A 21,651-nucleotide genomic window follows, 5' to 3' on the forward strand; every position below is an offset into this window, starting at 1 on the left:
AAGAGGCCCCAAGGTCTTAACGGTCATCTGAGTACCATAGCCCTGTCATGGAGTCTCATATATTATGGAGTTTTTTATGCACTGCTTTATGATCTTTCAAGATATACTACAATTCCCATGCAATTACAATAGAAGGAACGATGAAATTTGAGCATTGAAATGATAAATTATTCTGCAATTTTGGCAATCTGATTAAAATAAGATTTTATGATCCGCTCACGGAGATCGCTATACTAGTATAAGTTTTTAATAAGCATTGAATGTGCATATACTATACTAGTATAGCGATCTACACGAGCGGATCATAGGATCTGATTTTTATCAGATTGTAATTTTGGTAGACATCTATATCCTCTCCTTTAAATGTGTATTCATCTTTCATTTAACATCAGAGGAACAAAAGAAGATCCCTTTAGCAGTATATCCTCTTATGACCATTCTAGCTCCCCGCTCCCCCTGGAATCAGTACAGATCTCTGACCCGGAGATCATGAAATTTCCAATTTAAGTAGACAGCTACAACATGCTTACTATTCGTGGCTACAAACCTACAATGCACAATAAATAAAAGTAGATTTTCTAAAACAAAACATATATTAACCATAATATGGCCTAGTTCACTATATAGCCATATTGGCCCCACCCCAAGTCTGAACCCCTGACCCATATGGAGCGCCAAATTAACATAAACTCAAATAATTGAAGATATCTTCAATTATTTGAAGATATCATCAATTCAATTATTGCTCTCTTTAATTGAATTAATGCGCGCATTAAATCAATTATTGCTCTCATCAAATGAATTAATGCGCACTTCAATTCAATTATTGCTCTCATCAATTGAATTAATGCGAGCATCAATTGAATTAATGAGAGCAATAATTGATTTAATGCGCGCATTAATTCAATTATTGCTCTCTTCAATTCAATTGATGAGAGCATCAATTGAATTAATGAGAGCAATAATAGATTTGATGCGCGCATTAATTCAATTATTGCTCTCTTCAATTCAATTGATGAGAGCATTAATTTCGTAGAAATATTGCTCGCAATAATTGATTTAGAGCTCGGTATAAATAATTTGATGATCTCTTTAATTCAATTGAAGATATCTTTAATTATTTACAATGCTTTTGTATAAGGAATTAATGCGCGCATCAATTCTTTTAAAGAGAGCAACAATTCAATTAGAGAGATCATTAATTCAATTGTGGATATGTTGAATTGAAGATATCTTTAATTATTTAGTTGCTCTCTCTAAAAGAATTATTGCTCTCTTCAAATGAATTAAAGATATCATTAATTCAATTGAAGAGAGCAATAATTGAATTAATGCGCGCATTAAATCCATTATTGCTCTCATCAAATGAATTAATGCGCGCATCAATTCAATTATTGCTCTCATCAATTGATTTAATGCGCGCATTATATCAATTATTGCTCTCTTTAATTGAATTGTAGCGCGCATCAATTTAATTGTTGATATCATTAATTCATTTGAAGAGATCATTAATTCAATTAAAGCACGCATCAATTCAGCAGAAGAATTAATGCTATCATCAATTCATTTAATGCGCGCAATAATTCAGAATTGAAGATATCATTAATTATTTGAAGAGATCTTTAATTCAATTGTTTTGCGCATCAAATGAATTAATGATATCTTCAAATAATTGAAGATATCTTCAATTATTTGAGTTTATGTTAATTTGGCGCTCCATAGACCCAACCAGGAGCAATGTATTTCACAATTTAAGTACAATGTAGATTAAGGCTTCATAGACACCATAACTACGCATTCAGTTTATCTTCCACTTTTGTTTAAGTTATTAAAAGATTTTTTCCTAAGATTAATGCATTTAACTGTATATGGCCCCACCGTAGGGCATAAACCGTTAACCCAGGTGCCATGATTTTCACAACTTAGGTAGAGGGTCTCATGGACATCATAGCTATGCTCCTAGTCTCATACATGTGTCATACATTTAGTTCTCACATGTCTGAGAGTAGAGAAGATTTTTCTAAGATTTAATACATTTTCACTAGAGAGCCATATTAGTTCCATAGGGTCTAAACCCTAACCCAGGGGTCATGATTTTCATAATTTAGGTAGAGAACTTCATGGAAACCCTAACCAATCATTTAGTTTTCCTTACATCTGAGAGTAAAGAAGATTTTCCAAGATTCAATACATTTTCACTAGAGAGCAATATTGGCCCCACCCTTGAGCCTAAACCCCTAATCCAGGGGTCATGATTTTCACAATCTAGGTACCGGTAGAGATCTTCAGGAACACCATAGCCCTGTCTTTAGTTTTTCTCACATCTGTCTGAGAGCTGAGAAGATTTTCTAAGATATAGTATATGGCCCCATCCTAACCATGCATTTCATTTTTCTCTCACATGGGTGGGAGTAGAGAAGATTTTTGAAAATTTGACAATTTTTTGCAGTCTTGGTCCGATCCACGAGGCCCTGGGGGAGCCAAGATAATAAATTTCACAAATTACATTCCTCTTATCCTAAAAAACCAAAAATCTTATCAATTGGTCTTGTAGTTTTGAAGAAGCTAAACATGTAAAATTGTTAACAGACGACACACGAAGACCAACGACAATAGACTCAGGTGACCTAAAACTATATGTACGCATATATTATAGATATCATATAAAATTATCTTATATAATTTTAAAAAAATAAAAATAATAACATTGATATGGATATTGTGGGGATCAAACACATACATACACAAGTTATAGTTATTGTATATTTATTTCGGTGCATCTTGATTTATTTGGACGAAGGGCGGTGACAAGTGAGATGCACCGAAATAAATATTCAATAACTTACTTGTATCATGACCAATTAGAAATATAATATCTGTCATGTGACTAGTGGTTATTGCATGATTTTTTTAATTACTCCAATGAAAAGTCAAGTTTTTGTCAGGTAATCGCTTGGGTATTTTCCTCTTCCAGCCATGCATGCTCATCGCGCACTTGTCGCCCGATAGTTGGTGAGAGCGGATGTGCAGAATGTGTATGATCAGACCACCTCAACTATGATCATTGGCGATTTACACGATTTGGGTTTACAGTTTTTATTCAATGATGACCATGAGGATTTTCTCACACGCATGTGAGGATCAACATATTTCGTGAAATTAAACTTGGAGATGATAAAATGGATATCGACACTAGATCTAGTGAATTTTAATTTGAACTTCACCATGCGTTGAAATTGTCATGTGGTGTTCAATAATTTGTTTACACAGAACAGTTTTTAAGAATATGCAAATGATGGTTCCGCCCACTGGTGTATCTCCAGTTATTGTACACTTTTTATAAAAGGAAAAACACCACGGTCATGATGCAATGCCAAAATACTGAGCCAAGTAACTTCCAGTTCTTTTTACTCAAAACGATAAACCTCGAGTAGCTTATGTCAAGGCAAAGTAAGCGATTTTCCCCTTTTGACCCACACAACGAGTTATCTCGTTTAGCATACTCGATTCTGATAAAATCCGGCCGAATCAAATTACGCCGGGTATACCCGGCGACGCGCTTAGAATCAAGTGACCCGCCCACAGTACAGTAATGAAAATGTTGACCTATTGTACAAACATTATTTTGCATAAAAATAACCAACACATTTACACATCATGTTTTTTTCACTAGTGTACCTGGGTTAAAAACGATGATTTCTCGAAACCAAGGAAGCTTCGCCTATCAAAATTTTCCGGCTTAATTGACAGGATGCGCGCGCAATTCTGGCTCACACAACCAGTGTATCGCCGATTAACCCGAGTGCGCCGGATCATAGAATATCAAGTATGCTAGTTGAGTCATGTGTATGAATAACTCGAATTTTTCAACTCGAGAACTTTTTTACTGGATAAGGTAGAAAGCTTTCAACGTCGTGACTAATGCGGGAAAGGTCAACGCGTCCAGTCCCTCACAGAGTGATGAAATGAGGTAAAAATGGTAATTTCATATTAGTAATATAAAGAGGAAGGCATTACAGCATCAATGTAATGGCTGTCGCCATGTTCGTAGGAGGTTTATATTGTGCTAAAGTTTGGATTAGATTTAGGAGGGTTTCGAGAAATCGACTTGAGACTAAGATGTGTCCCAAGACTGACTTAGGACTAAGATGTGTCCTATGACATTCTTCGTCCCAAAATACGTGTGAACTCGCCTGCAGACTTCTTATAATTATCATCAATACTGCATGCAGTGTGATGCTCGTATGAGCAAAAAGAAAGCAGAGGTGAGCAAGCTCACATACCCCACGCTCCAACATTGCTTGCCAATGCCTCACATAATGAATGGTAATGCTATGTATTACTGCAAGAACAGGACAGTCAGACTCGAAATTCTAAGTTCAATAGGGGCATAACTCCCAGACGTATTGTTGATCAGAATTTTCTGAGAATATGTACATCTACACAGTGTGTCCTTATTAACTACAAAGTTTCACGAAATTCTGTTGAGCAGTCTCGGAGGAGTTGCGCTGACAAGAGCAGGACAGACGGGCTTGAAATTCTAAGTTAAAAAGGGACATAACTCCCAGAAAAATTCTTGAATCAGAATTTCCTGGGAATATGCACATCTACACAGCATGTCCTTGTTAACTACAAAGTTTCACGAAATTCTGTTGAGCGGTTTCAGGGGAGTTGCGCCGACAATAAAAAAGGGACTGACGGACGGGTCAAAAACATTATATACCCTTCGCAACTTTGTTCTTGCGCCGACAAGAACAGGACAGACGGACTCGAAATTCTAAGTTCAAAAGGTGCATACCTCCCGAAAGAGTCCATGATGCATCCATCCCCATCTGTGGGACTGACGGATGGGTAAAAACATTATACCCTTCCCAACTTCGTTGCATGGGGTATAAAAATTGCAGTCAACACAAAAACTCTGCGATATTCGTTCATTTAATACGGTCTTTGTCTCTGTGTAACAACCCATACTAACATATTCGTGAGCAACAGCTGAGTAAGGCCTTATCCTTCTTGGCTGGCTTTGGTTTACGATGCGAGTCATAACCTTGGCTAGCAATTATGAGCAGATCAGGCACCTAGCACACAATGTACTATTGATGATTAATTTAAAGGACACATCGCATGTTTTTAAACTTTTTAATTTTTTCAGCAAAATTAATTCATTTCATGCCCAAGTTTGAAAGCGATGAAATTCAAATCTTGCGATATGCATATTTTCTTCGATATTCTGTGACATCATATGCAACCTCGAGCGAGAAGATTTGAAAACAGTTGTTAGCCATTTCATAAACAGATTAGATTTAATTGACAAACAAACAAATTATCGCATTAACGGCTTGTAAATAACACTGCATCAGGGTGTTTTGTGCCGTTTAAGGGTGTACTTGCTATCAGTAGAGTGGATTTGGATTGGGTTTTTCTTCAATTTTCGAAGGAAGGTATAAGGGACAAGTCGTGGACCAGAAAAGATGAAATTTATAGATAAACTTTATTAGGTAGTGCAGATTCTAAATTGTTAAAATCCTGGCCCCCGGGGGTTGGATGGGGCCACAATAGGGGATCAAAGTTTTAGATACAAATATATAGGAATTTTTTTTAAAAATCATCGTTAAGAACCACTTAGCCAGAAAACCTGATATTTACATGAAAGCTTTCTGACATAGTGCAGATTCAAGATTGTTCAAATCATGGCCCCTGCGGGTAGGATGGGGCCACAAGGGGGGGGGGGGGGGGTGGTTCAAAGTTTTACATACAAATATATCGGAAAATCTTCTTCTCAAGAACCATTGGGCCAAAGAAGTTCACATTTACATGAAAGCTTTCTGACATAGTGTAGATTCAAGTTTGCAAAAACCATGGCCTCCAGGGGTAGGTTTGGGGCCATAATAGGGACTACGGCTTTACATGCAAATATATATGGAAAGTCCTCGGATATGGACCAAGGTGACTCAGGTGAGCGATGTGTCCATAGAACTTGTTATATATTTTTTTTTCGAAATGCACCCGTGACAGTAGGCCTAGTTGTCAATGATAATCGTATCATAATCTAGGCCTATCTAACTTCTCCAAAAATAAATTTAATAATAATTGCACTGTTTATTTTAGAAAAGCAACAACGCTCACTACAGTTGTTTACAGAAATGGCATTACCAAATAGTGTTTAGACAGTGATCCCATGTAAGCATTATTTACTCGCAAATTTATGCAGATATCATACTCGCTTTCCTAGCTACATTTGGGTCGCTATTTGTATGCACTGGTGGCTAAAAGAACATTGAAATAAATGTTATCCATGGTAAATAAATTAGGCCCCTAAAACCGAGTTTTTAAAAATTTCTAACACTACTTTTACAACAAGTTGATCAACAACACTATACCACGTGACTACCTATTTAATTAACTAGGCTTTTTGAAATCGGGGCTTAGATTTAAGTCCGTATTGTGGCTAATTATCGCAATACTTCAGCGAACGAACTATTACAATTAATTTCTATAAGCATAAGGAAGACAAAATGCATTGAAAACACGAGATGTGTCCTTTAACTCTCGAGGATTTTTCACTCATATGGAGACGTCACCACTGCCGGTGAAGGGCTGCAAAATTTAGGACTATGCTCGGCACTTATGACCATTGAGCAGGGATTGATCTTTATCGTGTCACACCTGCTGTGACATGGGACCTTGGTATTTGCGGTCTCATCCGAAGGACCTCTTACGACAAGCGAGGGGTAATGGGGACCTATTTTAACCTGGATCCCCACGTGTCCATAAATCGGTCAAGTGCCCCCACAAAAATGACATCGATGTTGTAAACTCTTTATTAATAAGTTACATACAGATGAAACCAAAATGCACCAGAGAACCATATGCAGTTCGCAATCCTAACCATGTAGCAGTATCTAATCACATATCCAACATCGGACATATTTTCAATGGTCAAATATGTATGGCACAAAATACATGATTTACAATGTGCATTTGAAGATCAAACATTTTGTGTAATCAAATATACTTTCGTTTAAGAAAATAACGAAAACAATTTCTAATAAATGAAACACAAATCACTGATTAACTCTTGGGAAAAACAAGAATGGTGGAGTTCGCGAGCAAACTATAGTCACGAACGTAAAACTATAGTTCATTCGATCGTGTTTTTAGTTTGCCGGAGGTGAACAAGTCTAGTTGAAAAATATTAGCTACTCTCCCACACACTAGCAGTCTAGTTCAAAGACGGCGGAAAAGAAGCTTCTGCACTACATGCAGAGATAATTTTTGAAGAATATATGACAGAAATTACAATGGTGATGCATGTTTTCAGTTACATTAGTCGATTGCACTCATTTACGTCACTGTTTTACAATTAACTCTTGCCCACGGCGTGGTAATCTGCAACAACCGAAATTGAAGTCAGCCGTTCTACACTAGGAAAGCGATTTAATAATTGCAATCAAAATACTTTTTAAAATTATACGCGTCGTAATTCGATCCCGAAGAACATGGTTATCGAGAAACAAGTTGTATATAATTGTCACGTTCGATTTATGCAGTTACATCTTAATTCTTCAACGCTGTCATCGAAAATACCCTGAAAAATTGACAATTCCACAACCATCTGTTGCTGAAGGCCGCATCTTTACTTCTGAACTAAACTAAAATTGGTTGGCGTGCACTAGTTGACTAGACCTGCTTAAACTCCCGCACTACACTATAGTTACTACGCCAACCCCACCTCTGTGTTCTCATCATACTACTGCATTTTATCATTAACATTATTATAATCATCACCAACAACAAAAAGTACACTTAAGTACAAAGCTGGATGAATTCCAAAGACTTCTAGCTGATAACATAATTTTGATTGACTAGTACTGGTGTGCACTAGTGATAAAAATATGTAAAAATGAAAAGGTCTCCACAAACTGTACACAATAACAAATATTTACCTACAAAACAGATCCTAATATATACATGTATTTTCATCTTTTTTAACCAACAATTGTTTACCTTAATAACGTTACAAGTCAATCATGTCAGTCCATTTGAAATGAATGATGAGATTTCACAATGAGATACATGAACAATGATTTATTTCTCCGTGAGAGATATTGATGTATCCATTCCGGGAAATACGTTACATGCATTACTAAATATCTTTTCAATAGAGAACTGTTACATTCCATAAAGGTCTGCAGGATTACCAATTTACTATAAACATTCACATTATTCTTCTACAATCAATGACATGACTAGAAATATCATTTAATTTACTCTTCAATTTTCAGATATAATTCTTAGGAGGTATCTTACATACCAACATCTGAAGTTTACATTTGAGTAGTCAAGTAGATCTGCAGTAATGAAGAGATTCAAATCACAACCAATATATCAGTTTTTTAAGCTTATAACCAGATAAAAATATACATATTTTTATGGCTAGAATTGCTATGAAAAGATAACTGCAGTGTCACAATTAGAGAGGACACATGCAAGTAGAAGTACCCTGAATTTGAAGAACACATCAAAATCAAAAAATTAAGGAGTGAATTAATAATTTATATGTAGAAACAAGAAATTGAAAACATATGTATGACCATATGTGAACATTTAATTCTTTATCTTTCTTCTGAAAATAAATATGGATAAGTTTAAAACAATAAACCATTACCGCTATAAAAGAATATAAAATACATACAGCAGTGTTTATATTCCTTAACAAAATCAAAAACAGAGTCCTTGATTTCATTACAGTGCAGTATCTTGTTCATAAACATTGAACCGCAGTGATCAACTGCAGTACCCCCCAACTTAGTGAACTACATACTAATTTGAACTTCATAATTCTATAAATTGAACCTTTCTAAATGACCTTTGCTCTGCAAAGTTCAAAGCACCATTCTGTTTTATCACACTTCTGTGATCTCTGCATTAAAATATGGTCTACTTTCAAAGTTGATGATCATAACTATTTAATCCAAAGCAACTTCAGTATGAAGTATAAGCCTCTGCTATCTCTTCAATCATAATGCAAATACCCACGACCTTTTCATAGGGTCATGACAAATTCCCCAATCAAAGGCAACATTTGTGTACAGCATGATTTTCTAGTGCTTTTGTTATAGGCAAAACAAGGTGGGACAGATAGGCAGACATGATGATTCCTATACTCACCACTAACTTGTTTGCAAGTAGTATAATAGAAGGTGCATGCAAAATTTCCTGAAGATATTTCTCTGAGTAATACATTTTGGCTTCTAATCATAAATTGTTTATCATACAACACAAAAATTACAGTAAATGGCAAGTCAACATGTACTTGGGTAAAAAAATTAAATGACTAGCAAATGATCAGTTAAATGGACATTTTTGTCACTGCTTTTGCCATAGTAATGATCTTTTCCATTTTATAAATTATGATTTTAAGAAGGAAATTATCCAAATCACTGATACAAACACTATTTGAAAACCGTCAATACTATATATACTACGATGATCCACAAAAATAAAAACAGGCACATATTACAGTGTTCCGGTGCTATATCGTTGAATGCAAGATTATTTCTCTGTGAACATTATTCAACACACAGCCACTTCACACAAACAGCTGACATAAGGAACATTCACCACTCTGTCACTTTCTTTGTTTTCCTTACATGTTGTAAACATTTTTAGAATTGGGTCATTCAGAATAACTACAATGTTCAACTAGGATTTCATTACACATCTCATTACTGTTCGTAATCATTCATAAAATTTTAAAATAGCTGTGGAAGACGCTGAATTTGCATGTTTGGAAAGAGTGTATGAATTAGGTTTAATCTCCAGTTCTTAAAATGGAACTATCTACAGGTATTTTCAATCACAGTGACCTGCACTTTTCATACTATCTACTTACCAGTCGGGTAACCAACTGAAGAAAAACTTGTCCAGCAGATTTATCAAACACATTAGTTTGGATCTTGTTCATTACAGTTTAAGCTATCTTATCATGTAACTGGTTCCAGAATGGGCTCATAGAAAATCATTTACCCTTTTTCACTACTACTAAAAATAACCATGTGGGACTCGAGATTAAACCTCAGGTCATGTGGTTTAAAACTAGTGTGAAAATGGTAAGGTGGATTTGTGGGTGTGAAGCCATGCAATTATCTACTGATTAGACAACATCATAACTAGTAACTGTTGTTCAAGAAAGGCTTCCTAAATATCTTTTTTAAAAAAAGCAAATAGACACTACAGGAATAATACAGTGAGTATCAGAATACTTGGGATGCCGTGCAACATTTACAATTTCATCGAACCCTTTTACGAAGTGTAATATGGACTTATACAAGCTATAGCACATTTAACATTGCACATACACTAAAAAAGATATAAACAAGTGTATTCTAGGCCTGGATCACAAAGCAATCTTACAACTACAATCTAATTTTTAACACTGCATTTTCTACAGTCAACCACTTCCCTGATTTCTCAAGTGTGTTAATATTTCAAATAAATAATTACTGAAGAAGCACATGTTTTTGTAGGGTGAAAATTTCATAATTTTAGTACATATTTTAAACTTTGTTGGGATTTAATTTTCGTTTTCAGATTCTTGTTTGGTTTTATCACTTGCTACCACTGGCTCATAAAACGAACGACTGTGCAAGGTTTTGCATTACTTCCGGAAACATAGAAAAGGAATGTTTGGAATTGCAAGTCTACGTTCTAATGCTCACTATTGCGAATTTGTGTCTTTATCTTGAAGGATCAGTGAGCTCTAAGTCCAAGATTTCCAGACATGCATATAAAACTCGCACAAGCACAGTGACTACATGCTGAACTTGTGACCCCCTGGATCAATGCATATCATGATAAATGGGACATAATTTCAAGACATGATAATTCAAAAATCAGCATTTTTAAAATGACTTTTACAAATTTTGGGCCCACCCTGGAACCAAAATCCCTACCCCAAGGTCATGAAATTTTGATAAGGGGCTACCTGCTCCATCTAAAAATATCTCTTTAGTTTCAATTTAGTATCATTAGAATTAAAGATGTTATTTAAATGTTTTACACATAACACTATACACCAATTTTGGTGCTGACCTACCGTCAAAACCTCTACCCCGGGAATTATGAAAATTACAATTTGGTAGAGGCCTTCTTGCTTTGCATAACTATGCATTTAATTTTTCTTACAGAAATGAGGTTACAGAGACAAAGATTTTTCACTTGAAGAACTTTTGCCAGTTTATCTCCTGCCATTAAGGGGGTGCAAAAAGTCCTGAAATTTACAATTTACGTCCCACCTGTCCCAAAGATGCTCAATTCCAAATCCGAAAAGAATTGGAAGGGTAGCTATCAAAATTAAGTTTAAAATGTTCAATTGTTAATCTAGGACTGACGCAGACCAATAGCAATAGGTCACCTGAGTGACTCAAGTAACCTAAAAATTAATTTTCAAATACCTACCTTCCACTACATTACATTGTACTATGAATGGTGAAGCGCTGTTGCTTGCTAAGGTAAATATACTTCTTTAGTACCAGTAAGAAACCAAACTTCCGTCAGAGTTTGTTTGCTCACAAACCAAACTCTTCAAGTTAGGCATTATGGGATAGGGATTTTTTAGGAACTACAAAACCTGCGTACACTGTGTGACGTAACTGTAGAATAATGCAAAAACATAACGTCAAACGTAAACAGTTAAAAACAAGAATGTAAACATCAATTTCATTACTTTACACTATAATTTGAACAGTCTCCCTACTTTTTAGTGATGTTTTGATCATTTTATGTTTAAAATAAAATCCATACTTTTATATTAATGCTCTTAATGTCAATATTTTCAAGCTTTAACTACAAACTACTTCTTTAGCGTTATCTGCCCGTGTGAGAATCGCAGACTCACAATATACAAATGTGTTTCTGTACTGCATCAGCTGCGAGAGGTCTATACGTAGATGAGGCCTCGACGGGGAGTTTGGTAAGAAACAAGAAGCAAATCTGCATTCTTGAATATTTGGGTTAAAAATTTGTCAAGGATTTAAATTTGTTGATAGATGTTGCCAACATTAACACAATTTAATTCACCAAGAATATCTATGCTTCCACAGTATCTCTTATGACAAAAGAAACTTTAAATATCAAAAGAATTAAAAAAAAAAAAAAAAGTTAGCTAAGTTTTTGTGATATAAGCTCCAGACTCACCTGTCCATTTAACTGAGGTACATGTAAATGACATAAAACTCAATTTCTCATATAAAAATACTTCCTGCACAAAATTAGCAAAATCTTATTACTATCAACAGAAACCTGAAAATGTTGAAGCCTAGAGTACAGGAATTCACATGTCTTGTATCAATATCAGAAAAAGGAAATATACAACATGAAATGTACCAAAAAGAGCTCATCGGTAGGGGGATGGCTTCCACATCTTAAAATGAATGCTATGAGCAAGATCATCTTCTGCTCCAAACTCTCTCCTCAGTTTAAGTTTACTTCACACAATAAAACATCTGTAGCATTTCCAGCATCTGGTCCTGTAACCAACACCTTGCACCTGCTTTCGAAAATTTAATAACATCCCATGTTTCCTGCACTCCTATAGCCTCTCACTTAGTGAATAGAAAGTGAATTGTACTTGAGTTAAGGTGCAATTCATTTGATACTTTGTACTTCCTTATATCACCATTCTGCATCTCCAGTGGCTTTTTGAAAGACAAAGTCTTTTCCGTTGAGATTCATAATTCCGTCTTTTAAGTGAAACTTCCACTTATTCTTATTCCTGTTTATCTGTCAAAATAAATTCATACACAGAAGATGAAGACACAGAATGATCATGGAATGAAGTGACCTAATAGATTACATTTGTTAGGAAACAACAGAGGTAGGTATTGCCAGTCTTTGTCTGAGGGCTTAGGTACAATTTGGTTTTAGTATGAAACCTGTTCTCTTACTTATTCAACATCAGAATTTGTGTAACAAAGTTTTTCGTCTGAATAAAAAACTAATACACAATTTCCGAGTTGCCCAAAAGTTCTTTCCCTTTGTGGAACTCTTACGCACAGTGAGACGCAAAACATACTTTCGTCCACACGCGGTGGGTACAAATGCTTACCGCTGCCTTCATATATTGCCTAAAGGATGATTATTTGATAGTATGCAACCATCCAAACTGTAGGGACACACAATATTAGTAAGTTTATTAGTATTTGATAATAAAATAGTTCAAACAAAAATCGATAATTACCATTTTTCTATGATTAAAATATCCCTCGTGCAGAGGAGGAAATAAAAAATAATTTCATAATTAATTTGATGGCCTAATTCAAACAAATATTGTTCTTCATATGGTCAGTTTAATGTATACCAACGGCTGATATAAACAGAATTGACACTTTCATTACTTTTATCTGTATTTACATAGCTAGTCTATAGTATACATGTATGTATACATCTTGTACCCACTCAAGCGTTCAACAGGACACTGAACGTACCTCCACCACAGAAGAGCTGATATCTCGGAAGTTGCGTATTATAATTATCATTTTTTTTTTTACCATGTACATATACATGTAGATCAAACACATTATATAAAACATCCCCTCAAAAATGATTGAATGTGACTCTGCAATACCTGTATAAAATGTATTGGGTTCAATGTTGGTTGTCTTAAATATCCTTACATATAATTTTGAGGAGATGCTCTGCTCTGATAACAAGAGTGCTGCAAACAGTGCAACACTCGTTGCCCATTGGACCCACAACCACATTATGCACTCTGAATTGATATCACACACATTCCAAATAGAAAAGCCTTAAAGTAGGTCATGGTGCACCAATCTATCCGACATGTGAACTGATTATGCATTGCTCTGAGAGGGAGGTTGTGAAAAAATGTAAGAGCAATATCTGTATCCATGATGAGAAAAAATCCAGATATCTGGTCTACTTTTAGCCTTAAAGTAGGTCACAGTGCACCAATCAAGATGAAATGTAAATTGACTATGTATTTCTCCGAGAGGGAGGTTGTGACAAAATTTCAGTGCAATACCTGTATTCATAATGGAAAAAAACAACAACAAAAAAAAAAACAACCCAACAAAATCTGGAAAACTGTTTTAACTACTTTTACCCCAAAGTAGGTCATAGTGCACCAATCCAGCTGAAATGCAAACTGAACTTATATTCCTCCGCTAGGAAGCTTATAACTAAATTTCAAGGCAATATCTGTATCTGTAACAAAAACATGGATTTCAATTAAGTGACACTACGACCTTGACCTATGGAAACAGTAGGCATCCTCCGCTTGGCATAAGGTGTATGTGTACCAAGTTTGACAGTCTTAGCCCCAATAGTTTGGTCTGCATTCTGCCTACAACTGATACTACCACCTTGACCTTGAAAAACTATACACATCTTCCTCTCGTCATGGTGATTGAATGTACCAAGTTGTAAGATCCTGGAGCTTACCATTCATTTTGCATACAAGGTTCAGACAGATAGACAGAAAACCAAACCATGGGTGTATAAAAAGCAATAGTTTACCTTGTCATACTGACACACAACCACATTATCTGTGTCAAACAGATCTGATGGATCATCGTCACTCACATCATCATCAGAGTTCAGGGGTTCCTGTGAAATGAAGACAGGATATACTGTCAATGCTAATGAATGCTTTGATAAAATTGAAAACTTTCACTGAAATATTTTTCAAGTGACATAACTTACTTAATGAAAATTTTGTAGACCATGATTTCCTTATTTATTGCTGAATATAAATTTCCGCTTTTTGTTGTTGTAGTTTTGCCATTTACCAATATGTACATGCAAATGGCTTTGGCCCCCCAAGAGGTTAATCAATGATGTGTCCTATCCAGGTGATATCTATGACTCCACTCTAATAACACCCAAGAAATAAGGACTTCATGGTTCAAGAAAATTTATTTAAATTTTTTAAATAAGATACTTTTGTCACATGAACACTCTATTTTGCATATAATACCGTCTGAAGCCAATCTTCCTTGTGAAATAAAAAAAATATTCATGAATATATGCTGAAATAGGTGAATTTAAACAAGTATTGTGTATGGTCCCCTACATCAGGACTGCTAAGTGGCAAGTAATGGAAAACTATGATGGAATGACAAAATGATGGAATAATGGACAGAAAGGGCAAACACTATATGCCCTGACAATTTCATGGCAGGGGCATAAAAAAGGGGTCTGTGAATACAAATTTGTGCAAAATAGATTATGGGTCTACATAGGGTTGGGCACCGGTACTCTGTCTCAATACCATACCAAGAACTTGTTTAAATATTACCGATAAAATATCGTTTCATATCATACTGGTATTGATATTGGTATTTATGAACAGCCTACATTTTTGCAGTTACTCGCTTAACACCGGAAGTTGGGGGCGTGCTTACCATTGTGGTCCTAAGCTTCACATAAATAGTGTTAACAAATAGTGTATAGTAAAGCCTACATTACCATATTCTTCATTATGCTGTATATTTATGATCAAAACATGGTTTATTTTCTTTGATTTTATGGAGAAAACCGTTTTAAAACATGCACTCCATCAAATTGTAGATTTGGGAAAGGGGAGATGTTATAGGAGTATTTGACAATTATTTCTGTCCAAGCTTCAAGGCAATTAATACAGAGAATCTCAGTAGTAATCTGTTTTGAAAACAACAGACACCTAGAATTAAAAACACAATGAAAGCATGTGATATAATCAGGCACATAGCATTGCTTTAAAAAAGGGGACGGGCGGAGAGGAAGTTGACTTCATAATATTGACTGAAAATTCCTGACAAGTAAATCTTGTAAAAAACAAGAGGCCCACAGGCCTTATTGGTCACCTGAATACTAGTGAAAAATTATCACTACTCCCAAGGGCTATGACATCTAGAAAAAATTTCCTGTTCTAAATATCTAAGCTCTAATGTCTAATGTTCAGCAACAGTATAAAACAAGATGTGTTCTTAAAACTTCACTGCCCTCAAAAGTGCATACACTGATGAAAGGCTTTATATAATAGGTGTATTAACGTTAAAACATCAAAAGATATGACTATTTGGACCCATCCTAAAGACATATCCCTGGGTTGTGAAATTCATCATTTTTTTTAACATCCTTTTCTGCTATTCCTAAGCATGCATTTAGATTTTATACAGTATCAGCAAACTTACACATAAATACTATATATTAAGTTTGGCCCCACAATGGGGTCAGAACCCCTACTCTGGGGATCATCAAATTTAAAATTTTGGCAAAAGACTACCTGCTCTATCCATTTAGTTTCAGTTCAGTATCAATAGCACTAAAGAAGATGTTATTTAAATGTTTTACACATAAAAACTATATACCAAGTTTGGCCCCGCCCTGGGGTCAGAACTCCTACCCCGGGGATCATGATATTTACAATTTTGTTAGAGGCCTTCCTGCTCTACATCACTATGCATTTAGTTTTTCTTACATGTGTGCGGTTCTAGAGAAGATTTTTGAAGATTGGTAAATTTTGGGCAGTTTTTGCCCCACCCCAAAGGTCCCAGGGGTGCAGGAATCCTGAAATTCAAAAATTATATTCTCCTTGTTCCAAATATGTTTCATACCAAATTTGAAAAGAATTGGAATGGTAGTTATTAAGAAGAAGTTAAAAATGTTAAATTGTTAATGCACGACGGACGATGCACGATGACAACCAATTGCAGTAAGTCACCTGAGTTTACTCAGGTGACCTAAAAATCTAAAGCTTGAGAGAGAGAGAAGGCAGCAGGGGTTGATTTTTCAGTTCAATTCAATTGGTTAAATTTTACATTGTAATAAACTGTTGCTACATGCCCGATAATTTTTGTGTGTGTGCTATGTAATAAAACCTGGAAGTTGATTAACACAAATTAAAATTTAAGTTTCAAAAGATTTCACACATGAAAAAATATTTCAACAGAAATATTACACTAGATATTCCAATTCGAGATAATTTTAAAACATGTTGTTTATTGCCACCTGGTGTACATTTAGCAACAAGTAGATTTGTCCATTGTGAAATGATACATTAATAATACATGTACATGTGCACTGGTTGCACATGTTTTCAGGCATATCATATAGTGTTTCGGTTGTCAAAAATACTGATGAAAATTAATAATGAAGAATTGCTGGTATGTTAAAGACATCCTGATTCTGATATAAAGAAGTCGAGGACTAATAATTTACATACTCTTGTTACATCATGACCTACATTGCTTGCGAGAAAATCACACAAGGCACACATAAATGTAATCAGTGACTAGAATATTTTGTTCACTTATACTATCTTTAAGTAATTACATTTAATTCTTAGAAAAATTCTTTAACTGGCAATTGATTGCAATCAGAAATAGTAAATTTTCTATCTAGTCCTTATATGACACCGTCAACTGAGGACCACAATGTTCTGCACGCCCTCTCTAATCAGGGGGAAATAACTCACACAGCATTGTGAAAAATGTAGGCCATTATCAAATATCTTCTGATTTAAGATTGAGGAATCAGGATTGGAGAAAAAAAAAAAACTTTTAAGAATATTTATGTCTGACACTAGAATACTTCATAGTGTGATTATAGACTTACAATTTAGAGGAGGGGTGAAACATGTTTTGAAAAAGTGTTTGGAAGGTAAAGAATGAAATATAATGTTCACCTTTTCACCTAATCACACGGTTTCAAACGCAGGCTTGACATGTGATTTCATGCCTCATATGCTACGAGTACAGCTAACGAAATTTGATGAATTCAAAAACAAGAGAAGCAAACTCAATCACTTCGAGAGAAGCATTCTACCCCTAAAATATTCGAAAACCCCTCATCATTTTGCAGCTAATAGAGGTGAAATAAATAAAACTCTCACTGAATTATAAACATTGTCATTTCATTTTTTTTTTACTCGATTGTAACTAGCTGTTGTTTGTTTCTAACTCTTTGTTTCTTATATATATATATATAAAAAAAAAAGGTTTAAAAAAAACCCAGAAGTGTGAATTCATCTATTCATATCAAACTATATTATCAATTATTTTTTGATTATATATCAAAGTATTGTTAAAAAGTATCGTATCGTTTCAAAAGTATTGGTATGGTTTAAATCAACAAACTTTACAAAACTTCATTAACTTTCAATGTTTCTTAAAAAAGGTTTACATTTGATATTTTCAAGCATTATGCACGTACCTCTTCTTCACCCTGCTCATCATTATCTTCCTCTTTCACATCATCATCATTTTCATTATCATCATCATCATCATCAAAATCCTCATCTTCTGATGAACTTGAGTCACCAGCTCCATCAAGCTGTAAAACTTGATGTGTCTTTTGCTACAAAATTTTTTTCTCACTGTGAACCTTCAACACTTCTTCCTTAACAATAACATCAAAAAGGTATAACAAGGACATGCAAATAAATGAGGACATCTGTAATAATCTAAGTTTATATTCACACTATCTACCACATTGAAATGGTGTATGATATACAGCATTCGTGACCTTCATGTTTCAGTCAAAACATTTGACTCACAAATGAAAAGGGCAGGTACAATTCAGCATGGACTGTAAAAACATTGGATTGAAATTGTAGTTTTTTAAATTCAATTTCAATCTACTTTACAACTGCATGTACCATAACAAATATCATGGGTATAAGGCGTAAACATGTGATATCTTCTGAAATGCATTGATGATCATTAAATACTCTAGTAAATTTTAAGAATATCATAACCCTCGTAAAGAATGATTGTATGTCACGTCACTAAAATAATCTACCAGAGGTTTTTGAAGAAATCATTTAATATCATATATTTTGTGTGCATTATTCTTTTGTAGATAATTTACAATGAACAGGAATTCTATTCACCAATTACTTGCTTTTGTTTTTACAGCAAACAATTTATTGATATACATCTTGAAAAGAAATTGGATCATTATCTACCTTTCCTCACTTGCTTTTTTCTGCATAGTATTAGGTGGTATAGGGACACCCCCGGTATGTGATTTACTTCCATTTGAAATGAAATTGTCATTGTTGTACAGAAATTTATATTGAATTCCAGTGAATTTTTGTGATAGTAATACATTTTACATCATATGTACATGCATAAGTTTGGTATTTATTCTCTCTATGCATTAATCCGAGATTCCTCTTACTCTTACCCCCGCTTTTATATTTGACATGTGCGGGGGAGAGTCAGAGCGGACTCCATATTGAAAAGTGGGAATTCAGCGACACCAGCTGGTGTCGCTGCTTTACCTACCTCTTACAACTTTATTTCGCGGACCCATCTTCCAAGACGCGAGGATTCAGTTATCGGAAGATTATTCTACAAATACATCATGATTAATACGATGTTATCGCCGTTTAAACGATGGAATTTTGTGTTTACATGTGCTGACGTCATGCGCAAAGAAATCAAATGGCGAGGCAGCGACCTAATTCAAGTGATGCTCCATTTGTCGGTGTTAGGGCCGTTTAAACGGCGATAGCATCGTATTAATCATGATGAATTTGTAGAATAATCTTCCGATAACTGAATCCTCGCGTCTTGGAAGATGGGTCCGCGAAATAAAGTTGTAAGAGGTAGGTAAAGCAGCGACACCAGCTGGTGTCGCTGAATTCCCACTTTTCAATATGGAGTCCGCTCTGACTCTCCCCCGCAGAAGTCACAAAATAAAAGCGGGGTTAAGAGTCAGAGCAATCTCGGATTATCTATGCATATGCTTTATGACAATTGTTATCAATAATTCTTAGGTGAGAAACTCGCAAGTTTGAACATTTTAATAAATGTTCAAACTTAAGCGGATTTTCGTTAACTACAATTTAAATCTCATGTTTTCAAATCATCTGTGCTGAAAAATGTTCCTGTCCATAGAGCGATGGAGCTAGTAATTCAATGTTTTCCATGGAGTCCGCACCGAGTTAGTAACCAGCCATAACAAATGAAAATCACAAATTCTGTATATTTCATTTCTTGCTAATTAATGTTCTGCAGTCTTACCTGTTGTTGCTGGGGTTGGGGTTGCTGGATCATTGTGGGAATACTGGCCTGGGAGATGGTCACCTGCTGAAGTTGATGACCTCCTATCTGCTGACCATGGGCTGCTTGTTGTGGTAATGCCTGGATTATAAACTGACCATTTCCTGTAAAAACATTTACATGCATATTCCATGAGTTTTCATCCTGTGAAGTTATTTGCAACAAGAGAACTGGTAATTCTTTCTTATGACAGATGAAGAATCACTTCTGGCATGAATGAAACTGCTAACTAAAGAGATCAACCAAAGAGACCTACACATATTGTAAAATCTTGAAAATCTACACTCGTTCACCATACAAACTTACAGGAAAAGCCTTATGGCAACACTTCCTCAATGCCAATATTAGGGCTGAAATGATTCACCGAAATATCTATACTGTTCAATATGAATGCTCAATTCAATGTTCAATTCATTGCCTCAATCTTTGGTTCGATACGTTTATCACAAACGGGTTCAGTAAAATACATCAGGCTCAGCCTGTACTTATCATTTTTACCTGCATGTGGGACAAAACGTTCAGACTGTTGTTTGCCTTGAGTCTGACAAAAATAATAATGAACTTTATTGATTTAAATTACAGAGTACAGATCAAATAGGCATCTTACCGTTTGACAGTTTGGAAACATTTTAAACTATATCTACATGTTTACCCCTATTTTGTAAAAATAATCACAATATTACTACTTCAACATGAAATGAAACAAAAAGCTAATACAGACTAGATAAACAAGTCCAGATTCCAGTCTTTTATGCATTATTCCTTGTATTTGTTTCTTTAAATGTCTTCCAAATCGTAAATAGTTTTGTAAAGTGTTGCATGTAATTTACAGTCAGTGATTTTTTTTTCTTTTCAAAACTACCATCTCCTTCTTCTGAATTGGGAAAAATTAGCAGTAGTTTTCCCCAAACTGGGAAAAAACATTTTTAGTAGGTCATAATGAAAAAATAAGTCTGGAAGATTTTTTTTAAAACAAATTAATTATTTTTCCTTTCTATTTCCGACTCATGTCATGAATTTTTAACTACTTGTAGACATAATTGTCTTATAAAGAGTATACCCCTGTACAGCAAATTTATAACTGTCATTATAATTAATTCAAGTGCACTGGTGGGATGTGTAACAATGTCAACTCCTTTTTTTTTTTTTTTTTTTTAATATATATATATACAATATTTGCAAAGAAACCCATTTCTTAAATGTGAATAGTACAGCCATGAATATTGAGTACTGACTTTCATACTTCTGTGCATGAAATTTTCGTTGGTCAAACTTTGACAAAGGTGTTTTATATATATTGCTGAAGAGTACTAAATGTCATAGGTACTTGTTATATTGATGAAATTGTACTTACTGTAGCCTCTTGCTTGCTTAAGTTACTGTGAAAATGAAATCATATTTGGTGACAATTCTGTTATTTAAGTTGATGTGTTAATGAAATTGTACTTGGTAAATTAGGGTTCTTTTTTAGGGTCTGTAGAGGAAATTCAGACCCATTCCCAATGCTGAAAAACAGGTGATTTTCCCATAAAATTCCCAAAGATGAATGAAAAAGATATAAAATCAAAAGTTGTTTGTA

General features: G+C 34.8%; 1 protein-coding gene across 1 annotated transcript in view; it reads right to left on the reverse strand.

Moving 5' to 3' along the window:
- Positions 1 to 6,805: 6,805 nt before the first annotated feature.
- The window catches only part of LOC125650250 (transcription initiation factor IIA subunit 1-like), a 25,574-nt gene continuing 10,728 nt past the window's right edge, over positions 6,806 to 21,651 (reverse strand). The window contains exons 6-9 of the mRNA XM_048878372.2: positions 20,034 to 20,176; positions 18,217 to 18,360; positions 14,539 to 14,628; positions 6,806 to 12,783 (exon numbers count right to left, since the gene is read on the reverse strand). Coding sequence (XP_048734329.1) covers positions 12,676 to 12,783; positions 14,539 to 14,628; positions 18,217 to 18,360; positions 20,034 to 20,176 — 485 coding nt within the window. The 3' untranslated portion in view covers positions 6,806 to 12,675. The remainder of the gene's footprint in view (positions 12,784 to 14,538; positions 14,629 to 18,216; positions 18,361 to 20,033; positions 20,177 to 21,651) is intronic.

The sequence above is a fragment of the Ostrea edulis genome, chromosome 5 (genome assembly GCF_947568905.1).
Source record: "Ostrea edulis chromosome 5, xbOstEdul1.1, whole genome shotgun sequence".
In the NCBI taxonomy this organism is placed as follows: Eukaryota; Metazoa; Mollusca; class Bivalvia; order Ostreida; family Ostreidae; genus Ostrea; species Ostrea edulis.